Source organism: Pseudomyrmex gracilis, unplaced genomic scaffold (genome assembly GCF_002006095.1).
Source record: "Pseudomyrmex gracilis isolate BER0280 unplaced genomic scaffold, ASM200609v1 scaffold_22, whole genome shotgun sequence".
Taxonomy (NCBI): Eukaryota; Metazoa; Arthropoda; class Insecta; order Hymenoptera; family Formicidae; genus Pseudomyrmex; species Pseudomyrmex gracilis.
In genome coordinates, this window is record NW_018020606.1 from 549716 (window position 1) to 576288 (window position 26573).

General features: G+C 39.6%; 1 protein-coding gene across 1 annotated transcript; it reads right to left on the minus strand.

Annotated features, from left to right (window-relative positions):
- Positions 1-1661: 1661 nt before the first annotated feature.
- On the minus strand, positions 1662-24737 carry LOC109851877 (nose resistant to fluoxetine protein 6-like). Its single transcript, XM_020422407.1, has 13 exons — positions 23400-24737; positions 20481-20680; positions 17789-17997; positions 7503-7759; positions 7221-7391; positions 6771-6864; positions 6566-6685; positions 6151-6316; positions 5363-5538; positions 4705-4834; positions 4021-4338; positions 3633-3802; positions 1662-2525 (listed from the first exon to the last, which is right to left on the minus strand). Exons 1-12 carry the CDS (start codon positions 23857-23859, stop codon positions 3677-3679), a joined length of 2427 nt encoding a protein of 808 aa, XP_020277996.1. The 5' UTR covers positions 23860-24737; the 3' UTR covers positions 1662-2525; positions 3633-3676.
- Positions 24738-26573: the final 1836 nt, after the last annotated feature.

The window sequence follows — 26573 nt, forward strand, 5'->3', positions numbered from 1 at the left end:
TAGTTCATATTTGCTCGGCACATCATGATATGATGTCGCTAAACGTTTTACAAATGTTTGCTGTCCTATTATTTTCTATTTTTCTTCCGCGCTGTTAGTCCACACACATATACATACATGTGGCAATAACTGTGGCACGGACAGAATAAAGTTGAGATAACTTGAAATTTGCTCACCGTGCAGAAATGGGAAAAATCATTGGAAGATATGATTTTGTCCGTGACATCGTGCGGTGTGTAGCTCGGTTTTGTTTTTTATTAGATGAAACATCTGCGCGAACATTTGTGCGAACTCTACAGATATTAACATATATATATATTCTATGTATATGCAATATAAGAACTTAATTTTTATCTAAGTGAAAATAATAAAAATACACAATGTGTTTTCACTCTCTGGATTTTTATACACGTTTATCTGTCATAAAGTCAAATGACTGACATGATATTTAAGCATTTGATCGACGAAGTATTGTCTTTTTAATTAAATCAAAGTTGAGGAAAAATTTTACTTTTACACATACAGTGTTTTTTTTTACAGTTTTTTATTCGATTATAATCTGGTTTTGCGTAAAGAATATTTTTCGAGAATCTTTATGTTCATCTTTGTCTTCATGTTTCATTGTTAGCTGTGTCACTGCTTTCTGATGACATACGGTTGCATTCTTGACGGAACTTTGAAATTATTTCACGCGTCTGTTGCGAAAAGATAACGCTTTCAGAACGCCGCAGTGTCGTCACATCCAAAGAGACGCCTGCTGAGCATCGAAAATCAATTTGCAACATGCGCCTCTTTTCACGTCACGCATCGCTTTATGATTACTTACTAAAAGGAAAGCAGGTTTTTGTGTGTCTAAACATACTACGAAACCATTGATGAGCAACCGCGCATTTATTTCAAACCGAGAATATGGAACGCAGAGTGACAAATGAAGTCTCGCCGTAACGACCTCAGGAAAAGAGATGCACGCCCTCGTACCGTGGTGTCAAATAAATGTCTTAGTATTTTATTAGCCACGAAACTATTTTTATAATAAATTTCTAATTTTTCTCGGTATAATTTTTCTGCAGAAAAAATAATTATATACTAATCTAACAAACTATTACTCTTTTGCCGAACAAACTCAGGATCAATTTTTTTTCATCCATAGAATTTCGGCTCTTTAATTACACGTTAAAAGTTGCAAAATGTTTCGCAAAAAATAAACTCGCAATAAAAATTCGGAGTGTTTTTTTTTCGCTTTTGCTGTCAAGGGGTTAAAATAGTTTTTGGTAGAAATAAAGCATTCGTATATAAAACGTATAATAAAATGAAAAAGAATAGCCTAGACCACACTATCGCACTAACGTAAATAAATTGTTTCGAATACGAAACATTCCATATGAATGACACGTATGCGGGAAGGATAGGGTAATACGTTTTTTCACCATGTGCTTCTTTTTATATCAAAATATTTTCCGTTTCTTTTTTTTTTTTTAGTTAATGGATCGTTGACTGTGCATATAAATTTAAAACGAACGTGTCATACACGCTTTTCTTCTTTTCAACTCTTCACGCTGTTCTCGCGACCGAATTTATTACATCGCTTAACAATACGTTCCGCCAAATGCGCGGTAAAAACACTACAAAGTTTTATTCGTCTGTGTAGCCTGTTTCTTTTTATTTTTTTTATACAAGAAAATTACATTATCTTATTACAATAGGCAGGTATATATATTTATGTATATGTGTATTATTCTACATGCTGCATGCTTGTGCGTTGTTTTATTGCTATTTATACCGTCACATTATGGCTACTATGTATAATACATAGGTTTCCCCTCATTCACACGCGACATGATAAATTCGCGGATATAAACCTCAAGCGAAAAATTCCGAACACACACGCTATTATGACTTTATATTCCATAACCAGCGATTTACGCTCCGTTACGTTTCAGGGAACGTTTGTCTATTACGTAAATAAATGCGCGCGATTATTGCACTGCTAGATGCTATTTAACACGTTATCGAGAAAGAGACAATCTACTTGCTCGGACAGTTCGCGGCTTTCGAATGTATTTGCGAGAGCTGCGAAACGAAATTGTCACCGGTCTCGAGAAATTATTATCTTCGATTGAAAACAAAATCAATACCTCTCCGGAAGAGCGCGCTTTTAAAGATTTCTTTATCAGTTATTTTCAAATATCTCATCTGAATCGCGTCAACCGCATTGTTTTGTTCGCGAGATAATTGATCGCGACACTTTGAAACACGGCTGTTTAGTATCTTATTCTCGTTAATAGACAAGTTGATTTATATGAGTGAAATTTAGGCTTTCCTAGATTTTGGGGAAAAAGAACTGTAACTGTAGGAAATTGAGACCTGTTTCGTGCGATGAATTATCACCGAATTTTCACGACATTATCACGAACTGCGAATATCGGTGATTTATAGTCACGCATACACGTCCTGTGTAAAAAGTGTTCAGTGATTCTCATCTTCCTTCGGTTTGGGGTGCGGAGATTTCGAGACAACGTCGTTACCTATAAAAAAAAAAAAACATCGGCGTGTCGATAAAGATTAATATTGTCAGTTTTATTTGTCTCTACCTTTACGATAAATTGATTGCTTCTTTTAATACTATTACTAGCACAACACAGGCGCGCGCTACGCGCACGCTATTGTTATTTTTATTTAACGTGTTGTCAGTGAACACAATCTGTCACCGCATATACGTCTTATAAACTATATAATACACATATGAGAAATGTCAGAAATAACGCATGAAAATCAAACTCAAAAAATAGTAAGAGAGAAGTGGAAAAACAAAACGTGACTAAAGTCACGTGACAGGAAAAAGGGTAAAAAAGAGAATATTATATATATTATATGTAATATTCTATATCTATATATAATACACACACATACGCATATATGTGTATATATATGTATATACCGTAATCACGTGACCGAAGTCAGTAACACCGCCGCGGTCGCGCGGCCGAGGTCAGTGACTCCACCGCAGTCGCGCGACCGAGGTCATTGACCCCGCCGCAGTCGCGCGACCGAGGTCATTGACCCCGCCGCAGTCGCGCGACCGAGGTCAGTGACTCCCCCCCGCCAAGGCCGCGCGCCCGAGGTCAGTGACATTACTGTAGTATGTATATAATACAACATAAAGTATAATATTATAAATATATAATAATTTATATATGTATAATACGTATTATTTAATGTTATATATAATATAAATTACAGTCACGTTATTTTCACGTGTTGTTTTTCTACTCTTTCCTATCACGTAATTTTGGTTACGTTTTTAATTTTCTCTACATATACGACGACCTGTCTCAAAATAGCTTTTCATTAATTACTCTCTCGATCTTACCGATTCGATTCGACTTGATCAACCAACTAACCAATCGGCAACGCGGAAAAGAGGCAACAATCAAGATCGATAGAATCGATTCTGATTATTTGCACACGCTTTTTCTGGTAGGATTATTGAAAATATTGTTGCGCGTTGTATCAAATAGCGAATTTCTTAATTTCTGTAATTATCGCACGTGTGCAATAAGCGAAGTGCGCGTGTATATACGGTGACGATCGATCTGATAACTTGCTCTTGCATAACTTTCTAATATACTCACCGCGCTGGGTAATCGCATTTGTCCTTTTATCAGACAAGTAATCTCTACCTCCCTCTCTTCTTCGAGGTGAACGCGATTTTCAATAAATTCACCACCGGTGCCTCGAAAGCGAGAGAAATACAGAACGATAGCAGATACGAGGCTACCAGGTTACCAAAATAGACAATAAGCTGCGAAAAAAAATCGATGTATAATCTCTTAAAAGGTTCTCGTGTTAGAAATCTGTGTAGTAACAAGTATGAATATCATACAGGCAGATAGAAAAAAGAATAATTTATAAAAAAATAACTCGCATGAATTAGAGTTTTATAGTAAATTTTTTTTTTTTAAAGTATGAAAATTGTGTGACTCTAATTTCGCACTCGGAACAATTCATTTTTTATCTTACCACAATCCCATTGTGGAGATGTAGCGGCCCGTCCATGTGGTTACACGTGACCATCATGATAACGGGATGTACCAGATAGGCGCAATAGGTGAGCCTCGAAAGCGGATACATTAGTCGGAGCGAGAGCAAACTGTCGATCATTCGTGCCGACCCGGTGCAGCATTGAATCACGATAAAAGCGACAGCTATCGTCCACGCGGTGTGACCCAAGGCGGCGTATACGGAGCTCACTAGCACCGTCAAATTTCCGGGGTACAATCCATATACCACCGAAAACATGATCGTCGCGGACAGTATCCAGCCGATCAGTTTCGCACCCTGAGGGGAATTTAAGATCGATTTAATTCCCCGTACAAAGCAATTTTACGCTAATACGCGCATGAAAAGATCCCGCGGTCCACAACACGTACACGCGGCAGATTTTCTTCTCGTTAATGTATATTTATGTAAATTAATTGCATCAGGCCATTTATTTTGCATAATTATTTCATCCAATTATTCGCGCGTCGTTGCCATGTATTCGAGGTATGTATATATATTTGGAATGTTGTTGATTATTATTATCTGTTTTAGCAAATTCGCATTATTGCATTTGCGCGATACGCGAGAGATGTAACAATACGCAAAGCTCGCGCTTAATTAATTAACTCAATAATCGAAATAAACTTTGGGGCGCGTTCTCACCACTGGTAGCTTCAACTGGCATTTCGTTTTGAAGAGGATGTATCCGGTAATCGTGCCGATGAAGTACGGACCCGCTCTCAGCCACGGTTTGTCGTAGAGCTCGTCGAAGAGAGCGAACGGCTCTTGGATCCTGCGCGAGGAGAAGGAGAGGAGAGTCGATAAATGGAATTAAGCGTGCACGCGCAATATCGCGTGATGAAATTTTCGCATTGGTAGGCGAATAATGCAAAGTACAGAGTGCGCGGTGCACATAGCGTGTGCTATAATAGACGACGCGAGCGCCATAAAGCTACGTGAAATGAGAGCTTGCCGCTTTCAATTAGGAGCGGTGGCGCTCCCGACCGATACCCTGCTTATTGCATTGTTCTTTCGCGGTATTCATTCAGTTTCCAGTTTAAAAAGAGAATCATATCGCACTTTATTCGATGAAAGCAACTACCAGACACTTCAACAAATGATTAAAACCGGCGTATTCTCTTTCTCTATCTCAAAACGGCTGTGAACGATAACTTCGAAATTATTCTCCTCGTTGATACAAGTTGGCACAAGGATTTTCCCGACGAGATTTGTTAATGAGCGTTACAATTGAATTTGTTTCCGATTTGACACGGAGGAAGAGCGCGAAGTAATAACGAGCGTATAATAATCGAAAGATTACCTGGCTACGTAATCGTTGCTGTAGGCTACGGAGAACGTGGTGAACCACGAGGAGACGATCAGCAGCGAGACGACGACGGCCACGGTCTTGAGATATTTTACGGAAAGCAAAAGAAGAAATATACCAAGGACGTAGAACTGCGTGTCGTTGGCCATATACCAGCTCCACAGCATGCACTAGAAAGTAATTATTAATGTGTAATAGTGCGCGAATTAATTGGCCCTGCGGCGGATACACGGAGCGCGATTGCAAAAGTCCTTTGCGTGGTGTAAGAAAAACTCGTGAGGAAAATTCGCACCTGAGAAAAAAAAGACGCATTGAACACGTCGCTTTTAATGTGAAACCTGATTCCGACGGTCTTCTCGCTCATTACTTGCTCGTAATGAAGACATAGACTTTGTTTTCTTTCTTTTTTTTTTTTTTTTACGTAAAGCTGCACTCGCGCTTTATTATCTCTAATAATCCGATATTCGCGAAGCAATATTTTCTCTTTTAATGTTTTAAAAAGCGATGTTAAATTATTTTCCTCTTTTTCAGTTGGTTTGAAATTTGCCACATTTCTTCACGGCAAAACAACACACCGCGGTGCTCCTCTTCCTGAGTTACATTTTAGTTCTTTTACATTTACAGCAGATGCTGTTACAAAATAAGTATGTATATATATATATATATATATGTACATACTATGTGCAAGAAGGTTTTATATATTTCGTTGAAAACCTCCACTTATACAAGACACAGTAAGGGAAAAAAACATGTTAGGATAAGTGGTACATAAATCATCTTACCATTTCCGTGCGCGGATACAGGGAATTCAAATAGAGCGCGTTTCGCCACCAGAACTTTTCACAGGTCAAGTGATCGATGATACCAGGTGAAAAGACAGTCTTAGCCTGAGCTTGCTTTATGGCGATTTCGTTCATTCCCAGTACAAAGAGATAAGCCGGTGTTAATCTTTATGAAAAGAAAGCTGGAGTGTGATCTCAGAGAAAGAGAGAAAAAGAGAAAGAAAGAGAGAGAGAGAAAGAGAGAGAGAGAGAAAGAGAAAGAGAAAAAGAGAGTTGAAACATATTGTATTACCCAAATATTTAATTTACATAATATTCTTATTACTTTAGTTACGCAACTATTTTTTTGCTTCAAAAATTGGGTCATTACGTAACCGTCGCGCAAGATTCACATTACGTCACGATTGAAACGTACCTGATGAATCGATACAGAATCATGATAACAAACTTGGTGCAACTCGTCTTTAAGAAGTTGCCTTTCTCGTTGTTAAAATTGCTCATGGATCGATAGAAAAGTATAGTCACCAACAGGCCGCTGTGTGTCAGAATATTCCGTTAAAAATCACCGCGTTTTCATTAAATTAAACATCTGTTATCGTACGTATCGCTCGTTCTCTTACCTGATAAAAAAGAAAGTGTCCACGGAAAACGTCGCGTTGCTGATGGTCTGGAACATGAAATTCCTCTCCGTAACCGTTCGCAGTGTCTTGTTCTCTGTAAAATGTAATGAGGAAACGATCAATCGCGAGGATTGCCGCGGTGAAAGCGAGCACGTGTAAACCCGGAGGAGAATCTCGAAATTATCGCCAATCAGAGAACCCGATATAGATACATCCTATTGCATCATATTAGATTACGCCTATTAATTGCATCAAAAGATATTTATAGAAAGTAGAGCGATTCAATTAGCTTGGAATATTGCTAATGGGCGATGTAATTTTCTACACTATCTTTTATACTTGAACTCGGTGGACGTTCATTTTAGAGAGAGCTTTGTGCGTACGTGTGTACGTGCATGCATATATAAGTGAGTGTGTGTGTGTGTGTGTTTGTAACTCTCGCAAAATTACCGGCAATGGAGAAAACCTGGAGATACGTATGCACCATGACGACCCATCCTAGCGAGAATACTCGAAGGCCGTGAAGACAGGTTAGACTATCTTTGGCCGCGGGCTCCGTGCTAATGATCTTACTTCCGTTAACGATAGGGCTGAACGCGAGCAAGCACCTCAACCAGAATCCTGAAAAATCGATGACCGTGAGAGTCGGTGTTGAAGAATCTAAAGGATATCTGGACGCACAAAAAGAAACGCCGACAAAAGCATCTCAGATGTATAATACGTTCAATGAACCTTCGTCGCAATCTTTCTTCTGAATGGGATTCTCTTTTTGCAACTGCTTCGCGCCCTTCTCGATAAGCTCCTGACCGTTTTCCTGTCCTATTGAGATCCTGCGATCTTGATTCAGATTTTTGTCCACGCAGTCGCTGGTTTTGTCGTTGTTATTCGACACGCTTGACGACGACTCGACGTCCTTTACGTGGGGGAACGTTCTGTATTCGTACACCGTCGCGCAGATCATTAGCACCAATATCGCGCCGCCGATAGCTCTAAAATTCAGATAAAAAATAAATTCGGTAAAATCCAGAGTGAAAGATAGTGGAGTTCATATGAAACACAGTTACAATTTTTTTTTCCATATACACACGCGATAGATTTATCGCATTTGAGAAAACTAACTCTTACATTCGCACTCATTGTAATAGAATTATATATCGCACAAGTTAACATGCTCTCGGCCGAGACATATCGCATAACACGAGCACATAATTCGAAAGATTAAGTGGATCGTTTAACGGCGGTGGAACTATTCATCGTCTTTACAGGCGCGTTTAGCTACGGCTTTACACACCTGGCTCATAAACTAGAGACGCAAGAAACTCTATATATCCACGCGCTTTTGTTCGTAGCTAACAATACCGTATTCTGTATATACTCACGGCTCATGCATCGCATTGCATTACGGAAGGATTTGCGCGGTCATTGCTGCTTGGACGGTGCAACAGCAGGAATTCGACAAGTCATGAATACGACGGTGTCATTTAGCCTGAGCTTCATTGACATTCGAGAGACAGGAAATTGATTGTGAATCTCGGCGCGATTTGACAATTCGGACATCACTCGGAGATATATTACCTACATATATATATATATATATATATATATATCTATAAAAGCGTGCTACAACTTTTTCAATTTCCGGTTGAACGGCTGCACGAGATCGAAGAGCTTAATGTTTCCGCGAAATTAAACTTAGAAAAACTGACCGTACGATTTTTCTCGCAATATCACTTTCTAATTTAATTTGCAGAAATTAATAATACTCCGACTTCGTTAATTAAAACGCAAGTTGCTCTCATTGAGAATTCATTATTCAGTATATGCCAAGAGTACTCTCTGGCTTCACGTAGTTAAGTACACATTGTATAATTCACTATCTTAATATAAGATTGATTTCTCTCTTTACATGAAAAAAAAAATTGTACAATATTATTGAATATGTACTTTTTCTGATCAGAGATTAAATTATTAAATTTTGATGAAATTTTCGCTATTATCTGCTTTTTAAATTTGACTTACTGCGTTTTATTAGCATCAGAAAACTAATTTGCGACTTGCAGATCGGCTTCAAACAAATCATGATAAATCGCGTACGCTCTCCATCAATATTCAGTTAATTAATTACGATGTGAATCCACCGATAAAGTTTCGCGATGAAAAATTGACATTTGCATCATTACAGAATCATGCCGGATGTGATATCGAGTTTTTTCGCGTTAAAAGATTAATGCGCGATCGGAAGTCATTTAATTGATATATGTAACGGATTTTCGTACATGAGATTTAGTTAAATTTATATATTGTGATTTATGTATACGTACAGCAATTTGACGTGCTTCATTGAACATTATTCTCGGAAAACTGAGTTGATTATATCTCCGTTGACAAAATGCTAACATGAAATCCTTTAGGAAAGCATCAAATTGGAAGTAAAAAACATTTACATGTTATTTTCACACATTTCTGCGCGTATATTTTTACTGCAAAATATTTCTAAAAAAATTTATTGCACACACATTCTACTTGCGCACTCATCGCTACTTCACATAATCTGCACCGACTGCAACAAGAACGTACAAAATATCGAGCGGTAAAACGAACGGTAAAGCGGATTTGGACAATGAATTCCGCAAGTTTCAGGCCGCTCGGTTATTTTCGGAGCTAACAACCGGAGGAACTTCCGCTTTATATCTCCTTGTCGGCTTTAAATTATTATTCTTGTCGGACCTGTGCAAAGGAAAAAGATCCGCGCGGATTTTCTTGTTGGTTTCTTCAGTAACACATCTGTGCGCGAATTAAGCGCGGCTGTCCGCGCGCAAAATACAAGGGTGGTGATAGGTTTCTTTTCTTCTTTTTTTCCTGCACATGCGACTCTTATTTTAACACGCCACTGGTCATGAATCTCGACGAAGAGAAAGAAAAAAGACGCAAACGGAAGCGTGGAAACAAAAGTTTCGTAAAGAGGAAGTTTTGCCGCAACATTTTCTTCGCCTTACCTCTTCCTCTTCTTTTTCGGTTCTCTTCTTTCCCCTCTACGTGTCTCGTATTCTCACTATCCCGAGTTAATCCTTCCCAACTATCGTTGTCGTTTGCAACTTTCATTCGTTAAATAAAATATTTTTCTCACTTCTTTTGATTCGAAAATTCTCAAACGCGCGATAAGATAAAGCTGCGAGCGTTTCGTGCAGCTTCAAAAGTTTTACCAAGTACACATCAATTTTGGCGAGTGAGTCAATTCGTAGCGCATCTAATTCATTTCCCTCGTCGGTTTTACATCCATGTCTATACATTTTACATCTTCATAACGAAGCTTCATAATGAAGCTTTTGTCGCCGACAATTAAACGGTTTTGTGATTTTATCTCGTTTCCTTGTCCTCTTTTCTTCAGTATCTCTGTTTGTATATCACTCCTCACAGAAGAGAGAAACACGGAGGAGATATGTGTATTCATCATGCGGGATTACTCGGCAATTGTGCGCGTGTTGACAATGTGCTGAAAGATTACGTCGCGTTGCAATTCTGCGGTGGTTGCTTTATTACTCCCCGCGAAGTATAATTACACACACTTTTTTTCTCTCTCTCTCTCTCGAGGTCGCATATATGTAAAACAAGCCGGGGACAAAAATGGGAAACAATAGGTATTTTTTTGAATCATAACGATAATTTATGTGACGCGAAATGCCACATTTATATGAGATATGACAACATATATATATATAATTATTGCATGCGCGAAACGACGCACGCGGTTTCCGTAAACAATTTAATCGACTGGACCCGAATGAACATGACACTCCGGACATGATTTGCATCCGTCGAGAGGCCCGCATTCCGTCGGAATGCATAAGATAGCGCGCGGACACTTTCACGTGTACCGCGGGGCTTTCTATAATCTTGCGTAATGCATTCGCACAACACGCGTAGTGGTGCCGCGCGCGCGCGCGCGCGATGCACGCCGACACGGCACGTTAATTACACGGCCGATACACACGCATCACACGTCGTTCTCTTGAGGGTCAGCTCTTTTCATCTGCAGATGTAGTGAACAACTTCCTTCCTAATTCCTAATGGAACGCGCTTACGTATTCTATTTCCGTTTTATGCAGTAACGAGTTATTAAATTTAAAGCTACCGTACTTACTTTAGGATGATCCATATGGATTTAAAGTTCCATTGAAATTCTCTCAATGAGCGGATTAAGAACTATAATGTAGAGAGGACTTTTTTTTTATATCTTATGTTCCGAACCGCTCTTAGTGTGTGTTTGCATATATGTCGATATCCCTTCGAGATAAGCATTTTATGTCAATTCGAGACAGCAAAAACGCTTTTACAAAAACGCAACAAACCTCGTATATCGGTGGCAGGCAAGCAACGCGCCAAACTGGACGATGTACTCTCAGCGTGATTACGCTGCGGCGCAAACTAAGCGAAATGGAACGTGATCTGGCGGTCATTCGGATCAAATTGGACGTTCTGGAGAAAGAAGCGGAAGTTATACAGAAGGAACATCCGGAGGAGAGACAGCCGTGACACGCGAGAGAATCGCGCAGATTCATCTGAGTCAGTAAATATTTACTGATTGTCAATGCAATATACTGATTCTACTTGAGAGAGGATACATATGTGTAAATACACACGCTAAGAGCGGTTCAGAATAAAAGATTTAATCAAAGTTCTCCTTACAATAACGGAGCTAAAAAGTACTAAAACTGATTTCGCTTAAGTTGAGAATTATATTGAAATCGCAAACAAAAAGTTTTTTCGTCGATATATCGAATTAGATATCAATAATAGTTTTTTTTATTTTCCGATAAACGCGCGCTGTTGGTTCAGTGTTAGAGCGAAATCCTTGTGATTTTATTTAAAGTGGATTTAATGCAATCAATTTGTCGAGCGTACTTTAAATATTATTTCAGGCTCGTGAACAAACGAAGACTGGCGCGAGATAGATATCGCTTCGATTACCTTCAAGACACACCGGAACGTTTACATTAAAATTCAAGGCATGTATGATGATCGATCACATAGTTCGAGACTATTCTGATATACGGTTGGTTTTATCTAGAGTGATTTTTGAAACATTACGCGGTGGTAAAGTATGTGATGTATCGCGACCGCAAGGATTATTTACGATCTACACAAATTTTATTCTTATTCTGGACGCACAACTTGGTAAACCGTGTTTCCAGATGTGTCTCGAAATTCAGGTCGCAATACGTTCCGGTTTCTCCGTTATGCAACCTAATAGCAGGTTTAATCTGCTGTACTACAGATATTTTCTTCTTTTTTTTTTTTTACCGATCTCGATATGTATCAAATATGAACACACAATGTATGTAATTTGAACATGGAAATATTGTAACATTATTTTAAATATTTTTTAATTACATATTTAATTACGTATTTTCCCGGTTGTGTTGTGTCTTTTTTATTAAAAAAAAGAAGTAATTATTTTAGCATAGCTCGTGTTTATAAATAAAAATCTGCAATACAATAAAAGGAGAGATACGTGTATCTTTATCAAATAGCAAACCGGTGCTTGGAAAACATTGCGTTAACGCGGTAATGATTTAACATTACTTTACGGGCCACACTCTGGCATTATGGATCAGAGGAAGACCGTCGCGCGAAAGGTGAAGAAGCTATCGATTCAGCGATAATTTAAGACTGTAATAACGCACATCGCAGCAAGGTGCCTTTATTTATCGCGTTTGATTTATCCACGTTGTCTTAAAGACCGTAGAAAACTATGTGAAATTTTTTCACAATAACTCACGCCGCGTCGGTGAAATTGCTTCATCAATATTTCATGGTTCGATATTAAAACGCGAAAAACCCAACATCGTTGTACAACCACACATTTAAATGCGCGTCTGTTTTTCTTTTTTTCAAACGCAATTGCGGATTCGCTCACACGCGCGTAATCGATAGGATTCGATAAATTTTTATGTAAATATATTGTTTGGATTTGTCCGCAGCTCGTTTCGAAAGGAAAAACATGCGCGCGTATATTTTTCGTGAGCGAATTTGCGCAAGCCGCCGGCCTTTCTCGATGTCGACGCGGAATAATTTTTTTTTCTTTCTCTAAATGACAGACACACGGTCGCGAAATCGGGCCATTAGATTGTAACTCTCCTTGGAAGTTGAACCCGCGCGATTTCTCGCGGTGTACACACACGTCCGACACAACGCGTCGTCTCGCGTAGTCGTTCTCGTTATTTCATCGTTGTGCATCACGCGTGCAAGGACGCGCATTGCACATCGCTCTACGATAGAAGTGCATTCGTAACTGGGACGCGCGCGTTGACATATCACCGGGAGCTCAAAAGACTTCCCTGGCTATATGTCGGAACTCTCGACGACAATCGATCGAAATTTTCCAAGCGAATATTCTCGCTTCAATTCTATACGTCAACAACAAACAATCAACAATACTGATAATTAACCAGCTTGAGGCTAACGTAATTTAATCTTTTTATTATTTTATTTTAATTACGTAAGTTACACAACAGAATGTAGCCAGATACACCGAGATTTAATTAAATTTATTGCAACAGAGTGTAAACTTTTTACTACGCACACACACAGATTGAATTGTTGAATTATTGAGTTTAGATTTTTTTTTTTTTTTTTAACAGATTTTCTATTGAGAATTTTACAACGAGAAAATGTTTCATTCAGCACGTGTAAGTATCCATCCAATTTTTACCATTCCACACAATCGGCAGTCTCTCGGCTGCGGTAAGTAAGAAGTAACAAGCATTTCGACATAGATTGACGTAATACACACAGAAGAACGGAGCGAGTAGGGGAGATTAAGTACCCGGAATTGTTAACGCCACTTGTCAATTTTTTTCGTTACTCTGTCCCCATTCGGTTGCTCGACGGTGACTCCGTAAATGCACTTTAAATTATGCAACACGTAGAGGAGAGATGATGATTAACGTTCTAACCGGTCGAAGAAAAAATTTCGCTTTCCTGTATCTCTCGCGCGCTACTATGTAATCGATGACTCACAATTAATAAGCGATCAATGTTTCCGTTAACAGCCAGTTAAATACTCTATTTTACGCAACGTCTAACGATATCGGTAACGTAATATCGTAGCAATACTGCGTCAATGCAAACTGACCTTCCGACACAATTGTGAGCACAATATTTGCGGCGCTTGAGAAATCTGCCGCCATTAAATCCGATTGCGATTTCTCTTCGAACGATAATTTAACGTTTAGATCTAGAAGAGGAAGGGATCAATTTTTTTCTCGCATTTACTTTCGGGATTATATCTCTCGTTTCTTACAACTATAAAATTAACAATCGCGTATATTAACTTGACAAATGTCTCTCATTAGATTCGTGGCGTTTACACACGAAGCAATTATAATAAAAACAGATACTCTTTACTTTTGAACAGTAATAATACGGTAGTTCTGACGGTAACATCTTATTTACATGTAAAAATGCGTAAAGGAAGCGATTAAAGTTAGGTAATTGCACGGCGAATCAATGAAATATGCATTTCTTTAAAACGCGCGCGAAAACACAAGAATCGCGAAGCGTACGCGGATTGCATGTTCGTGAGTTGCATGCAACTTATTACGCGAGATATACAGAGGAGGGATCGCGATAACGAAAGACGTCCTGTTCTTATTAGGAGCGATCAATTTTTGAAGTGGCGAGTTACGCAATTTACATAACGTTTACAAGCAAACATACCGCGCGCATTACGTTAACAATTGTTATTATGCGAGAGAAATTTATAAAAAAAAAAAAAAGACTAACAGTTGCGGCAGGGATTGCATCGCTTATGTATACATGAATGTAATGGACACTTGCTCAATTTTGCATCCATGATACCATCGCGCGTTGGTTGTCCGTCATTCGAATGTTTGCGTTTGTCTTGTTTGCAAACGCTACGAGATCGCTACGAGCATCGTCATTACACAATCGCAGCTTCGCGACGCAGTTGCAATTGCAATTCTCTCTCTCTCTCTCTATCTATCTATCTGTCTATCTATCTCTTTCTCTCTCTGTTCTCTCGATATAGAGAGAACAGAGGCGAGGTATGCACGAGTGAAACGCAAACCGCGAAAGTATGCTGAGCAACGTGTTTGGCACTGACTCTCCGGCAAACAGAGAGTCGGTAGTTAATTTTTCCGCCGTGGCGCAAATTAGAAAACTCGACGTAAAAGGAAAGGAAGTAGAGACTCTTCTCTCTTCGGTTTCCGCGTGCTTCTGCGTCGTGTGTTTCGTGAGGTACATATCTATATAAAGCTTATGTAAACCCTCACTTCTCTCTTTCCCTCTTTCTTTCTGTTTCGCGGGCTCCGTTCCAAATTGAGAAATATTTGGTAACGTCCGGTTGAAACGTCGAAACATGATATTTGACTTTATTCGACAAATAAACCAAGTTAAATCGGAAGTGTTTCATAAGTAACCGAGTCCTGCTTGAGTTTCCGCGAGTAGTGGCGGTCTCGATTTCGTCACGATCTGTCGGTTAGGTGGGATATGTACACGCAACTCGCTTGCACGACCTAAGCTTCTCCCGGCTAATGAAGCAGAAAGACATCTTTACTCGTACGCGACGATTACGCGACGGTGTTACAAGGTTCGCCCAGGCATAGCGTATTACCTGCTCGGTGACGATTATGTAATATAATAATAATAAAAAAAAAAAAAACTCACAATATCATTGCCACGGTGTCAATATGTCTCTTCGTTTATTATATCCGCGAGCTATAATATCATATTTGCGTCTGTCAGCCGTGAGATGTTGGCGCGCGCTCTTTCTGCGCACTTTCTTTTCCCGCCCCTATACACATCGGTGTCGGTGACGCAATCGTCGATCGTGACAGATGCGCGCGATAAATCGTATTTCGCGCGCGAGCGAGCGATATCTCGCGACCGGACAAGCAATAAACAAGCATGTCGATCCGGTTGCATCGAAGAGTCGATTAGAGAACGGTCGTCGCTCGAGCGCGCGCTTGCGGCTCGGGATCAAAGTGTAACTTTCGATCACGGAGAAAAAAAGCGATCTAATCCGCACACGTTCTCACGTACCTTCGTTTGTTAACGAAGTTCGGAGACTTAAGATGTACATCCGAAGTTCGCCAGGCGTGTGATTCCGTGCGGTTGAGAGTTATTCGGTGCTCTGCATTATATTGCTTTCGTCCGCACGTCGAACAGCGAGGTCGAAAGCGACGTAACTTCGAGCTTTTCGAGAGCTTCATCCGCACTTTACGTACGACGTCGTCGTCAGTACACGCTCTCTCTTCTCGCTCTCCTTCAATTCAAACACAGTTCCGAACAGTGAGAGCTTCAGCTAATTTCCAGTTATAGATTCAGCAGTTCGGTACAGTCAGCGAAACTGCTTTATCGCGCTTTTGTGAGATTTAATTGGATTGAGCGAGAATGTCTTAATTAACATAACGCATATACGCGCGTGGTTGTAAAATACGTAATAGAGATCGATATACCCGCCGGATTCCGTCCATGTACGGAAACGACTCTTTTTACGATCGTGTCACGTGTTACGTTTTTTGAGTTAGAAATAACTGAACCAGTTCGTGTGTCATAAAATAAAATAAAAAAAAAAAAAACCTTTTACTCGGATGCAAATATTGTTTACGAGTTTAATAACATTTATATAATAATCTCGGGATTTTACCAGCGACAGTGTCTTTCAAGAAATTATCCTTGCCGCACGGAAGATCCCTCCGATGTATTTTGTTTTCCCGAAGAATTATGAGAAAAGATGCGATTAATTACCGCGTTGAAGCTCGGCCGTAGCAGCGCGCGTTCGTGTCTAATTAGAACGCGTCTCTCTTTCTCATCGCTCGGATGTATTAATTTAAAGGAGTTTTAATCGCTGCGGATGAAAGTTACTTACGCGCACAAATAAAATTTTTGTTACGTCATATTGCGTAATACGCGCGCGCAAACTCTACATCGGATATCTCACACGTGTAATTATATATCTGTCGTAAATGTAAGTTGTACTCCGTTTATTTGTTAAAGTGAATGTAAGCGCGAATTACGCAAACTCCGCTCCAACACTTCGCGGATATTAATAATATATGAAACACCATTGTATCACGCTTATAATTGAATCTTCCACGCGTTTTATCCTCCATGAATTTTGCTCTTTCTAAAAAACTTGAACACGTTTTTCGCAAAAAGTAGTCGGAGCAAAAAATCACATAACGTTGAGTGCACCTGACAATTGGTAGTTCGGCGATATTTCGATTTCGCGAATATTGACACGCGGAATTTAGACTCCCGGGTTTTAGTTGCAAAAAATAATTTTTGAGTGTTACGCACACGGGAAATATTCACACGTACTTCAAAATACACTCCCGCACAAAACTATATATATAGTTGAATAATATTAAGTTACTTCTTGCTTAAAGGCACGTGTACGCTAAAAATCGGCAAAAGTTTAAATTAAATAAATAATAAGTGTTAAAAATTTAGATTTATCCGGAAAACGGTAGCTTAGTTCTTCCTCAAAATTGTAGGATTAACTTTCTGCTAAAGGATTCGCGAAGAGAAAGAGGTTTACCCGAGCGTTTATCGAAAGCGCGGAGAGCAAGTTTCATAAGTTGTGTCGGAGCGTCGTGTTCTAGAATGAAATTTTCCAAGTTGCGTCGTTGGATAGCTCAAGTGCTTTGTTCACTTCGAACTGCATGAATACATTTTCTGTTATTTATTAGTTTATTAAGGTCATTTTTGTTTTTATTAAAAACAGTATTGTTGGAATTGGCAAATACTGTTTAAATTATTACAAGGTGGCACATAAGAATTTTCTTTTTTGCACAATATTGCGTATTTATAAAATTTAAATAATTACGTCACGCTCGCGCGAAATAGAATTAATTGACGTTGAATAAATGGCTTTCGCTCGCCACATCACGCAATATTGAATTGCGTAAAATTGAAAAAGTCATATCGGGAACCCACAATATTGGTGAACCAAATCCGACAAACAATTTTCGGCCGTAAGAGGATTTACTTACGAAAGCACGTAAAATTTGGGATCCTGCCAAGCGCAGTAATTGCTAGATGGCACGGGTTTCACCGTAACAATGCGAACCTTCGGACCGCCCGATCGATAGGTCGAATTGCCTTCGCGTTCGACTCTATCAGCGCTGGCCCTTAGCATCGAGGCCAGAGACGTACGATCGCATGTAGCCGGCAAGCACAGACCCAAAAACACCTGACGTGTCTGGAAAGAGAATGAAATGACGTCATTAGAGAATGAAGATTCCCGATAGTTTTTATCTCGCTTTAATATAACTCGCAAAAACAAAATCTTTGATGCAACATTTTGATAGTGAGCTTATCGCAAACAAACTGATTGTCCGGAAAACATTTTGATTCATCGCAAAAGGTATATCGTGTCCGCGAAACGTTCGGCAGAGAAATGTGTTTATTGAAAAAAAAAAAAAAAAAACCCCAGCTTACTCGTTTTCATGTTTCCGCACGTTTGGTTGTTTACACGCTTTTGTGCGCACATAAAAACACCAGACGACAGAGTTTTTCAAAAATTTTTCAACGGGTAAGCCGAATTTGGTCGAAAAGCCAGATCAAAAAGGATTTGCGCGCTGCGCAAAACTATAGCTGCGTCGAGATTATAATCAACAGTTCGGTGCGCGTCAGCTTATCGATTGCGAATAGACAATGGAAACGGGAAACTGTGTACTATGAAAAAAAAAAAGCTTTTTCTCTATCGTCTCTCTCTCTCTTTCTCGTAGCGCAACCACGTGCGATTACATTTTTCTCTCGCAGTGTTTTTTTTTTTTTTTGCTTTTCACTGTGGTCGATAAAGCGGAAGAACTTTTTCGTCTAAATAATGTTATTGAATTCAGAAGCAGTCTCACGGAACGGGGTTCTTGCCGTTTTCAGTCGCGCTCAGGTTAAATTTCCATCTCGCGCTTCGAGACGAATTGCGCGTAGACAAAAAGACTATTAATTAGCACATAATGATATCGCTCGAACTCTGCAACGAGATTACAGGAAGAGCGGCGAGTGCTCCCTCCCCTCCCCCTCTCTGTTTGAAGCACAGCGCAATCGAGAAACTTCGGGATTAAGTCGTCGAATAATCGTATTAGCGCGCAAATGCCGAAAGTTGCTTTTCCTACTGGCAGTTAAACCGGATTCGCCAGCTGTTACTACAACACACACATTTGACTTGGCAAAAGTGTAACTGATCTAGTGTGCGCGCATCGGTTAAAATCTCCGCTCTGTATATATATACGTTACTCTCGCGCGTATTAAAACTTCGTTCAACTTTTTATTACGGCGGTAAAACATTCCGTAAAAGTCGCCACTAAAAACGCGCGCAACAGTCGTATAATTGTTCGGCATACTTTTAACGCAACAATTCTTGCAATTTCACAGCGCGATGGATACTCTACATACTCTAGTTGTTTTTTTTGTTTTTTTCATTTTGATGAAATCTGTACGTTATATTAGCGATAACTTTTGTATGCTACGTTCGTATTTCTTTGCGAATATAAAAGAGGGGGAACGTTTTCAATATGCGCCTCTCTCTCTCTCACGAATTATTCATTTTATCGACGGCTTTCGTGACGTTATGCCTCTCGGAGGTCGTTGTAACCGATCGGTCTCAATAACTTACGATATGAATACAAACGCACACATGTACATACAAACTCGAATCTCCAAGTCAGATGCGAGCGCCAAATGTGAGGAAAGAAACGCGGGCCGAATACATATATGCCAAATACGAGTGTGCGATATAAATGTGTGTTTGGAAATATTGGGGGATGCAAAATATGTTCAAACTCTAAAATCAAGCGTGCAATATTACGTGCGCATACAATTATTTGAAAAAGCGCGCAACGCCAACAACAGGTACGTCGTAAATCCCTCTTTTCTGTCTTGTTAGCATTAAAATGATGAAGTGTATAGAATCGTGCGTGTTCGTTATGCGTGATCACGTCTCTTCGTTAATCTTGCGCCGCTGTTCTCGCTGAGTTGAGCTCACGTTGATAGTTTACAGTATAAGACGGATATTCGATGTCGGCGTATAATATGGGTGGATAAACGAATGGCTGATGATGAACAATCGAATAGACGTCCACGCTCGATATTTGGTGACAATTTTGTTTAGCTCGCGCGGATGAACGTCGACACTCGCGGTTAATTAATTCCCACACTAATGTGTTCGCGCACACGCGATTGCGGTGTGTAAATTCTCTCTCGGGACGTCCTGAAACCATTCGTCGTATTATAAATGCAATGATCAACGAAACGTACCCGCACGTCATAATATCTGCGTCGTTTAGTTTTACATACCCCATTGTAATGTTACAATTTACATTCGCCGCAAATTGAAATGACGATAATAAGCAACGAAATAAAGAGCTTTTATTTGGCGAAAATTAAGAGCACGGCAAAGCAAATATTTGCAAAAGTTGTTTATATTTCAAATTGTTTATATCTGATAGTGTATACGTATAATTCTCTTGTAATTGTATTAGTGTATATTTCTTTTTAATTAACATAATATCAATTACAGACAGTAAATTTGTGTCGTAACAGATCGTAAGTACGTAAAGTATGTCGCACATTGCGAGCAACTACCTTCGCACTCTAGTTTTTACTTTCTATTATAAATGAGCACAACATTGTGCAAAAGTTATAAAAGCGCAAATGTTTCTAAAACAAACGCCGGTGACTCACCGAAAAATCGAGCTCTTTCGGGAGACTCAGATACAGTCTCGCGACGTGAAATCTCAGAGGATAAGGCGGTTGCTTTTCGTCGACGCTCGCCACGTTCTTTCCATCGGTGACATTGAGCTCCCTGCAGAGGGTGCTCGAACCCAGCCAGAAACCGTTACCGAAATGGAATTGCGAGGAATATCGGCCGCTTGCGTCCGACACTGAAAAGAAAACGACATGCGAAAGTGAAACAATGATAAATAATGTCGATCATCGGCTGAAACGGGCGGGAGATAAGAGCTCGCTGCTCTTGCGACTTTTGTCGCACGTTCCCGATGAAAGAAAGAAAGAAGAAAGCACAACGAGTCTTTTTCTCGGATATAAAACGCGAAGCGCATGTAGACGTGCGAAAAAATCGCGACACACACGACGACGTTCCCTTTCGCGCGAAAAGTGCACTTGAGATCTCTCGAGATAGAAGCTGTGCACAGTCGCGCGTGCTGTGCGGCCTCGGCGATCACAGTTACTTCGCACCTACTTTTCTTTTCTCTTTGAACCGTCTACCGCTTTACCGCCGTCTACGTCGGGAGTGTGATAAAATTTCGTCGTCTAGAGTTTCCTCTGAAAAAGAACTCGATTACACGGCTGTCGACGAAAGGTTCATTGTCAGTTACGTAAGACGACTGATGAGGGGAGTAGAAAGTGCACCAAAGCCGACGCGCCGCACACGTCGATCGCCATCATCACAAGAAAAACGTACAATTTTTTTTTTAATCGTGAAATCAGTACCGACGTCGCGCAAAAGTTGCGAAAAACAAAATTTGCAAAACACTTATAAAAAAAAAAAGTGAAAAGAATTTGTGCAAATTATTGCGCAAACAACATAGACAGAATGTTAGTTTTTTCTCTCTCATTTACGTTAAAAGAACAGAAAAGATGATTTGTCCTCGGCAAAAATTATATATATTTCTAGACATTTCAACGCGCAGACCCGAGAAGAGGGCTTTAAAAGTTTCCATGGAATTACTTTGAGCCGCTGTGGCATTGTGGAGCCGCGGTGGAATTTACAGCAATGGTGCAACGACCGTCCGACTGATTAATGATATAGTCAGTCTTGGCTTTGCAAATAATAACTTTTCGTTGCGTTATTATGACAGTCGCGAGATCAGGAAAGAAAATTACACAATGCAAGTTCGCGGAGCATTTGGAAACAATCCTCGCGGCGACACGAAATTGTCAATGCAACTTTTTTACTGTCCGCCGCGCGGTAACTTTATAATTGCTCAAGTTTCGCTTATTATCATCGTATATATTTCGCGATCGCGTTGCTTAACACAGTTATTTTCACCGGCGCACAAAACTGCGGTAGGTCTGAGATCTGAATGCCGTTCGAAAAAATCTTTCTCGTTCAGAGAGACATGTATGTGACCACTCGCCCGCTTGTTCGTAAAACAAGGTCGCTTAGTTGCTTTCGCAAATAAAGTGTATATATATATATATATATATATACACAGTGTGTGTATATATTTCTGACAACTATGTAAAAACAAATTTCTCCGTATAATGACACTATTATCTCGCTTCAAGGGACACCGATCATTAATGGAGTCAGGGATAAACAAAAATTACTTCCGACAATTAGCGTCGCTTTCTAAGTGTAATTAGACACGTTTTAGTCGTGTAGTATACGGATCGACGGCGCGAAGAAGATGCTTCTGTCAAGCGTCGCGTGTCGCGCAGCCACGCGAACTGCAGTTTTGCAATTTTTCGCCATATGATCGCTCGTGGCAAAAATTGCCCGCCGGCGTTATCGTACGTTATTGCTGCGAGTGTCGATAATGCGGACGCAACTTGTGACCGGAAATCGTCGTAAATCCACAACCGAACGAATATGACATTGCCGCTCATGGTCCGACGCAGCTTTCATCAGACCGGCCGGTTCAGCTTTGCCTTTCTCGCTTTCTAAATCACGTCGGCTCGTCTAATATTCCGATTCGTATTCGGCACTATTACTTAATTATCAATTCGTTCCACTTACGCAAAGATATTTCGAAATTACTTTTTACATATTTTCTCTTAATTTTAGATCACATGTATTATATTATACACGAAATTTGATCAAAAGAAAAGGAATGTGAAAAGAGAAATCTTGTTTAATCAATTTTTTTTTTATCTGACTATTGGACGAAATAATATATCCTTAATTCGCGCGCGCGCAAAAAAAAAATCGTTTTAAGAGAAAGTTGTATCTGTTTAGAGAAACGGTTACGCTTCATTTTAAATTCAAAAAGTTCGGAATTTGTTTGCACGATCTTACTGTTGACTCTGTCAACTTTGAATTTCGATATAGAACGTCGTTTTTCGAAGTAGTGGCGGTCAAATATTATTTCCGTGATAGAACACTGTGGAAAGCGCGCGTGAAGATCGTCGCGAGGTTGTTCGGAAAGTTTCGTAAATCGAAGTCGTAAAACTGGGTCAACTCTTTGATCATTACGCGGGGCAAGAAACTGAAGGAGTTTCGTGAAATAGTGAGGTCTCTTTAATAATATCCACTCGACCGAGACAATCCTTGTTGAGTCGTGAACTCTACGCGGAACGTAGATGCCTCTCGAGATATTATATATATATATATTAATCTTCGCTAAGCAAGAATGCACAATAAGATGTCAATACTGCAATGCAATATTGTGCGATACTGTAATGCAAATTTAGTTAGTATCGTATTTCCATAATGTTCTTTATTACAAAATCTCCTTATTCAGAAACATCGAATCGCATGAGAAAATTCAAATCGCTTTAGAAATAGGTGGAATTGAAGAAATTACCATACCGCTCTCTCGTGCATTTCAATTACTTAAATCGCTCAGACAATGTGAAATCTATTTGATTTAAATGTGGGCTCACGAAAGTTTCGATCACATTTTAATCAATCGGACTTACTCTTCGCGGCCCAAAGTTTTCCGTTTCTCAGCGCGTCGAGAAACCTTTCCATGTCCCTTCGACATTCGTTTTGGAGTCCCCCGGGTACTCTGACCCACCGAAAAGGATCGTAAAGATCCGCGAGCCACTGTATGCTATTAGCTGTTCTTTCGAATTTCTCTCTCATAAAATCAACGTCGAAGTTCCGGTGTTCTTCTTCTTGCTTCGCGTCGAACATGTTCAGATAATTCTTCCAGTCCAGCTCCGGATTATTTTTGCTAAAAGAAATTAGGGCCGGACGTTGTTCGGATTCATTCTTCTCTTGCGCGTGTTCCGTTTTATTGAGATTTAACGTGTTCGCTTCGATCGGAACAATTTTTTGCGGCTTGCTCAGCTTGAGAATGTTCGATTCTTTTTCCGCGATCGTCACGTGAGCGACACACAGGAACATGAGAAGATACCGCAATAGATGTGCTGCCATTGCTTGCGATGTTTCGTTTTCGTTTGATGAAGACTGCACAGAATTTACTTGCGCTTTGGGTCAACAATCGACTAGATATTTTCGTTTGTACGAGGAAGATCGAGACTCATCGATTTCCGTCGTTGAAGCGCGAAGGAGTTGTCGTCATCTTAGCACTTGACAGAATTCCTTCGGGCAAAGTTATAATTCCGTTGTAATGAGTGTTTAGTCGATTGGATTCTCGAGCATGCTTGAAGAGATACGCGAAATGCGAGAAATGTCGGATTCGGATGCTCAGAATTCAGAGAATCAGAACACGGAAACGCGGCGCATAAAGTGCTGCGATTTAGGCGAACAAACACGTGCAAATTCTCGCCGGGCTGCCAATGGCAATGTTTAGACGAACCAATCTGAACGTTTCATTGCCTTCGTATAAGAGAGACTGAAGACGCACGCGTGTGTTTCTGTTTAATAGCTTACGATGCCCGTAACTTGTCAGTCATTTAATCAATCAATAGCATATTCCGAGTGTACGTAAACAAATAATCGTTAAACAAAAACTTTTATCGTATTAAGAATTAAGCTTATATATCAATTATTTTTGTAAAAAAATGTTTTACTTGTTTGACAAATTTATTAGAATGTATTTACTAACACTTGTGTGAATTAATTTTTTTAAATTTCACTAGTACTTCACTGATTATATTATTTAAGAAAAGCGAAAATCGCGTAAAAAGAATCTCTTCGATCTCTGTGATTGACGAGATCACACGATCCCCGCTCACGTTTTATCTCGCACTGACGAGAAAAATCACAGATCCCGTTGGAAGCACAAGCGAGGCGAAGGCGCCCGCACATATGACAGACTAAGGATCACTGAATGAAGCGAATAAAGTCTACGGCAACGTTCACCCGTAGATAGTGAGTCCCCCTTTCTCTTACGGCGATGCACTTTACCGTCGTAAACGCGAATTTCCTTCTCCGGATCGCGAAGAAATGTTGTGACTCGACCGGTTTTTTTTATATAACGTGATGGAAGACGTGTCAGATTTTTTATGTACAGAAATTTTCAATGTATTAATAAAACTCGTTTGCGAAATATGTATTTAAATGTCAAGTATATCGTCGCTGTATAAATAATTTTTTATTGTAAGAGACTTTGATATCAATCATTCGTTTTCAAAGCAAACGTTTGACGCATGTAACACTGTCGTAATTTCTTAGAAAAGTGCGCGCCTACGATCCGACACGCTCCATTTCTGATTGACCAATCAGCTTGTGTAGTAATATAATAAAACACTATAAACTTCGTATATGATTATAAAAATCTACAAATTGCGGATGAAACGTTACGATGTGCGCGAGTACGTGAATGTTGCTTATGTAAGTGACAACTTGTTTTCTGAATTTTTCGATAAAATACAGATTTTAATTGCTTTTCAGATTTACTATGAGTATTAAACTAAAAGGGACTGTATGTGTGTGTGTATGCAAGAGACAGTTTTGTTTTTCCACGTTATTAATTAAAAACATCGTCAAAGGGAAAAAACATATTGTCTGGCTTTACGTGAATCAAGGGGAGTTTTAATTAAAAGGATCTTGCGGATTTCACTGTAAGTTCAGAGACCATTTACGCTGTAATGTAGACTCCAATTCGCACGCGCGCGCACTTGTTACCATATTGCACAGAGAACGTTTGAACGGTTTGATTACACCCAATCCGATATGTTGCTATCGCGCTAACATTAATTGCTTGTTACGATCCGTGTTTATTTAGGGACCATTTGTCCGCTCTCAAAAGACATTACTGTAATAATATCGTTTTCTATTATTAGATGTGCGCGCGATGGATCGAAACCAATTCGGGAATAATATTGAACGTTTAGCGAGTAAAACAAATCAATCAAAACGGGCGAAACATAACATTCTCGTGTAATTGCTCGCGCGCATAAAAAGTACAGAAATCGGAGAAACTCTACAATTTATCTTTTGGAAAAGAAAAATTGTTCTGTTATTCACGACTTTGATTCGGGAAGACCCCAAAGGTTTTCCCTAACGCTCTTAAAATAATAAACAAGAAAGGTAAGAAAAAGAAAATTGATCTTAGTCAAAGAGAGATTGACAGCGAACAAGATGATATTGTGAAAAACGAGAGGGAGAAAGTCGAAGGGAGCAGACGGACATTCTGCCAGATAACGTGATCTGGAAAATGGCGAAAAGAGGAGCGCAAAAGGTGGAAATTTTTCTCTCGAGAGGTATCTGGTTTACTCGGCTGTAAACAAAAGAAATATGGGTTCGATACCAGAAAGCAAATGTAAGTTTTTTCCACTATACGACGACGACGACGACGACGACGACGACGACGACAACGACGACGACGGAGGGTGAGCTTGCCTGTTACGGACGGATAAAACTGGTACGACATTCAGGTTTTTTTTTCTCCGTTAAATAAAGCCTCTAACTGTTATTCTCTATTGTGCGCGCCGAACTTTTATTGCGTTTTATCAGAAAAAAAAAGATATATAAGAATGGAAAATATAAATAAAGATGTATGCGAGGGGATACTGAGATATACGAAGATATGGTTACTACTACGCGGAATCACTGTGTTTCTGTGTGTGTGTGTGTAATTTGTATGCGCTTGTGAATTTTTTTTTTTTTTTATCTCCCTTTCTTCGTGCCGCATGAGAAATTGATGAGAATCGCTCCCGTCCAAAATGTGATAATCGTGATGT

What these genes read in the sequence shown, in the direction of transcription:
- LOC109851877 (XM_020422407.1), bottom strand. Translation starts at nt 23,859, where the DNA reads ATGGCAGCACATCTATTGCGGTATCTTCTCATGTTCCTGTGTGTCGCT. An exon ending in ATTCTGTATCGATTCATCAG is followed by an intron (nt 6,317 to 6,565) that starts GTACGTTTCAAT and finishes CTTTTCATAAAG; the next exon opens with ATTAACACCGGCTTATCTCT. An exon ending in GCCAGTTGAAGCTACCAGTG is followed by an intron (nt 4,339 to 4,704) that starts GTGAGAACGCGC and finishes AATTCCCCTCAG; the next exon opens with GGTGCGAAACTGATCGGCTG.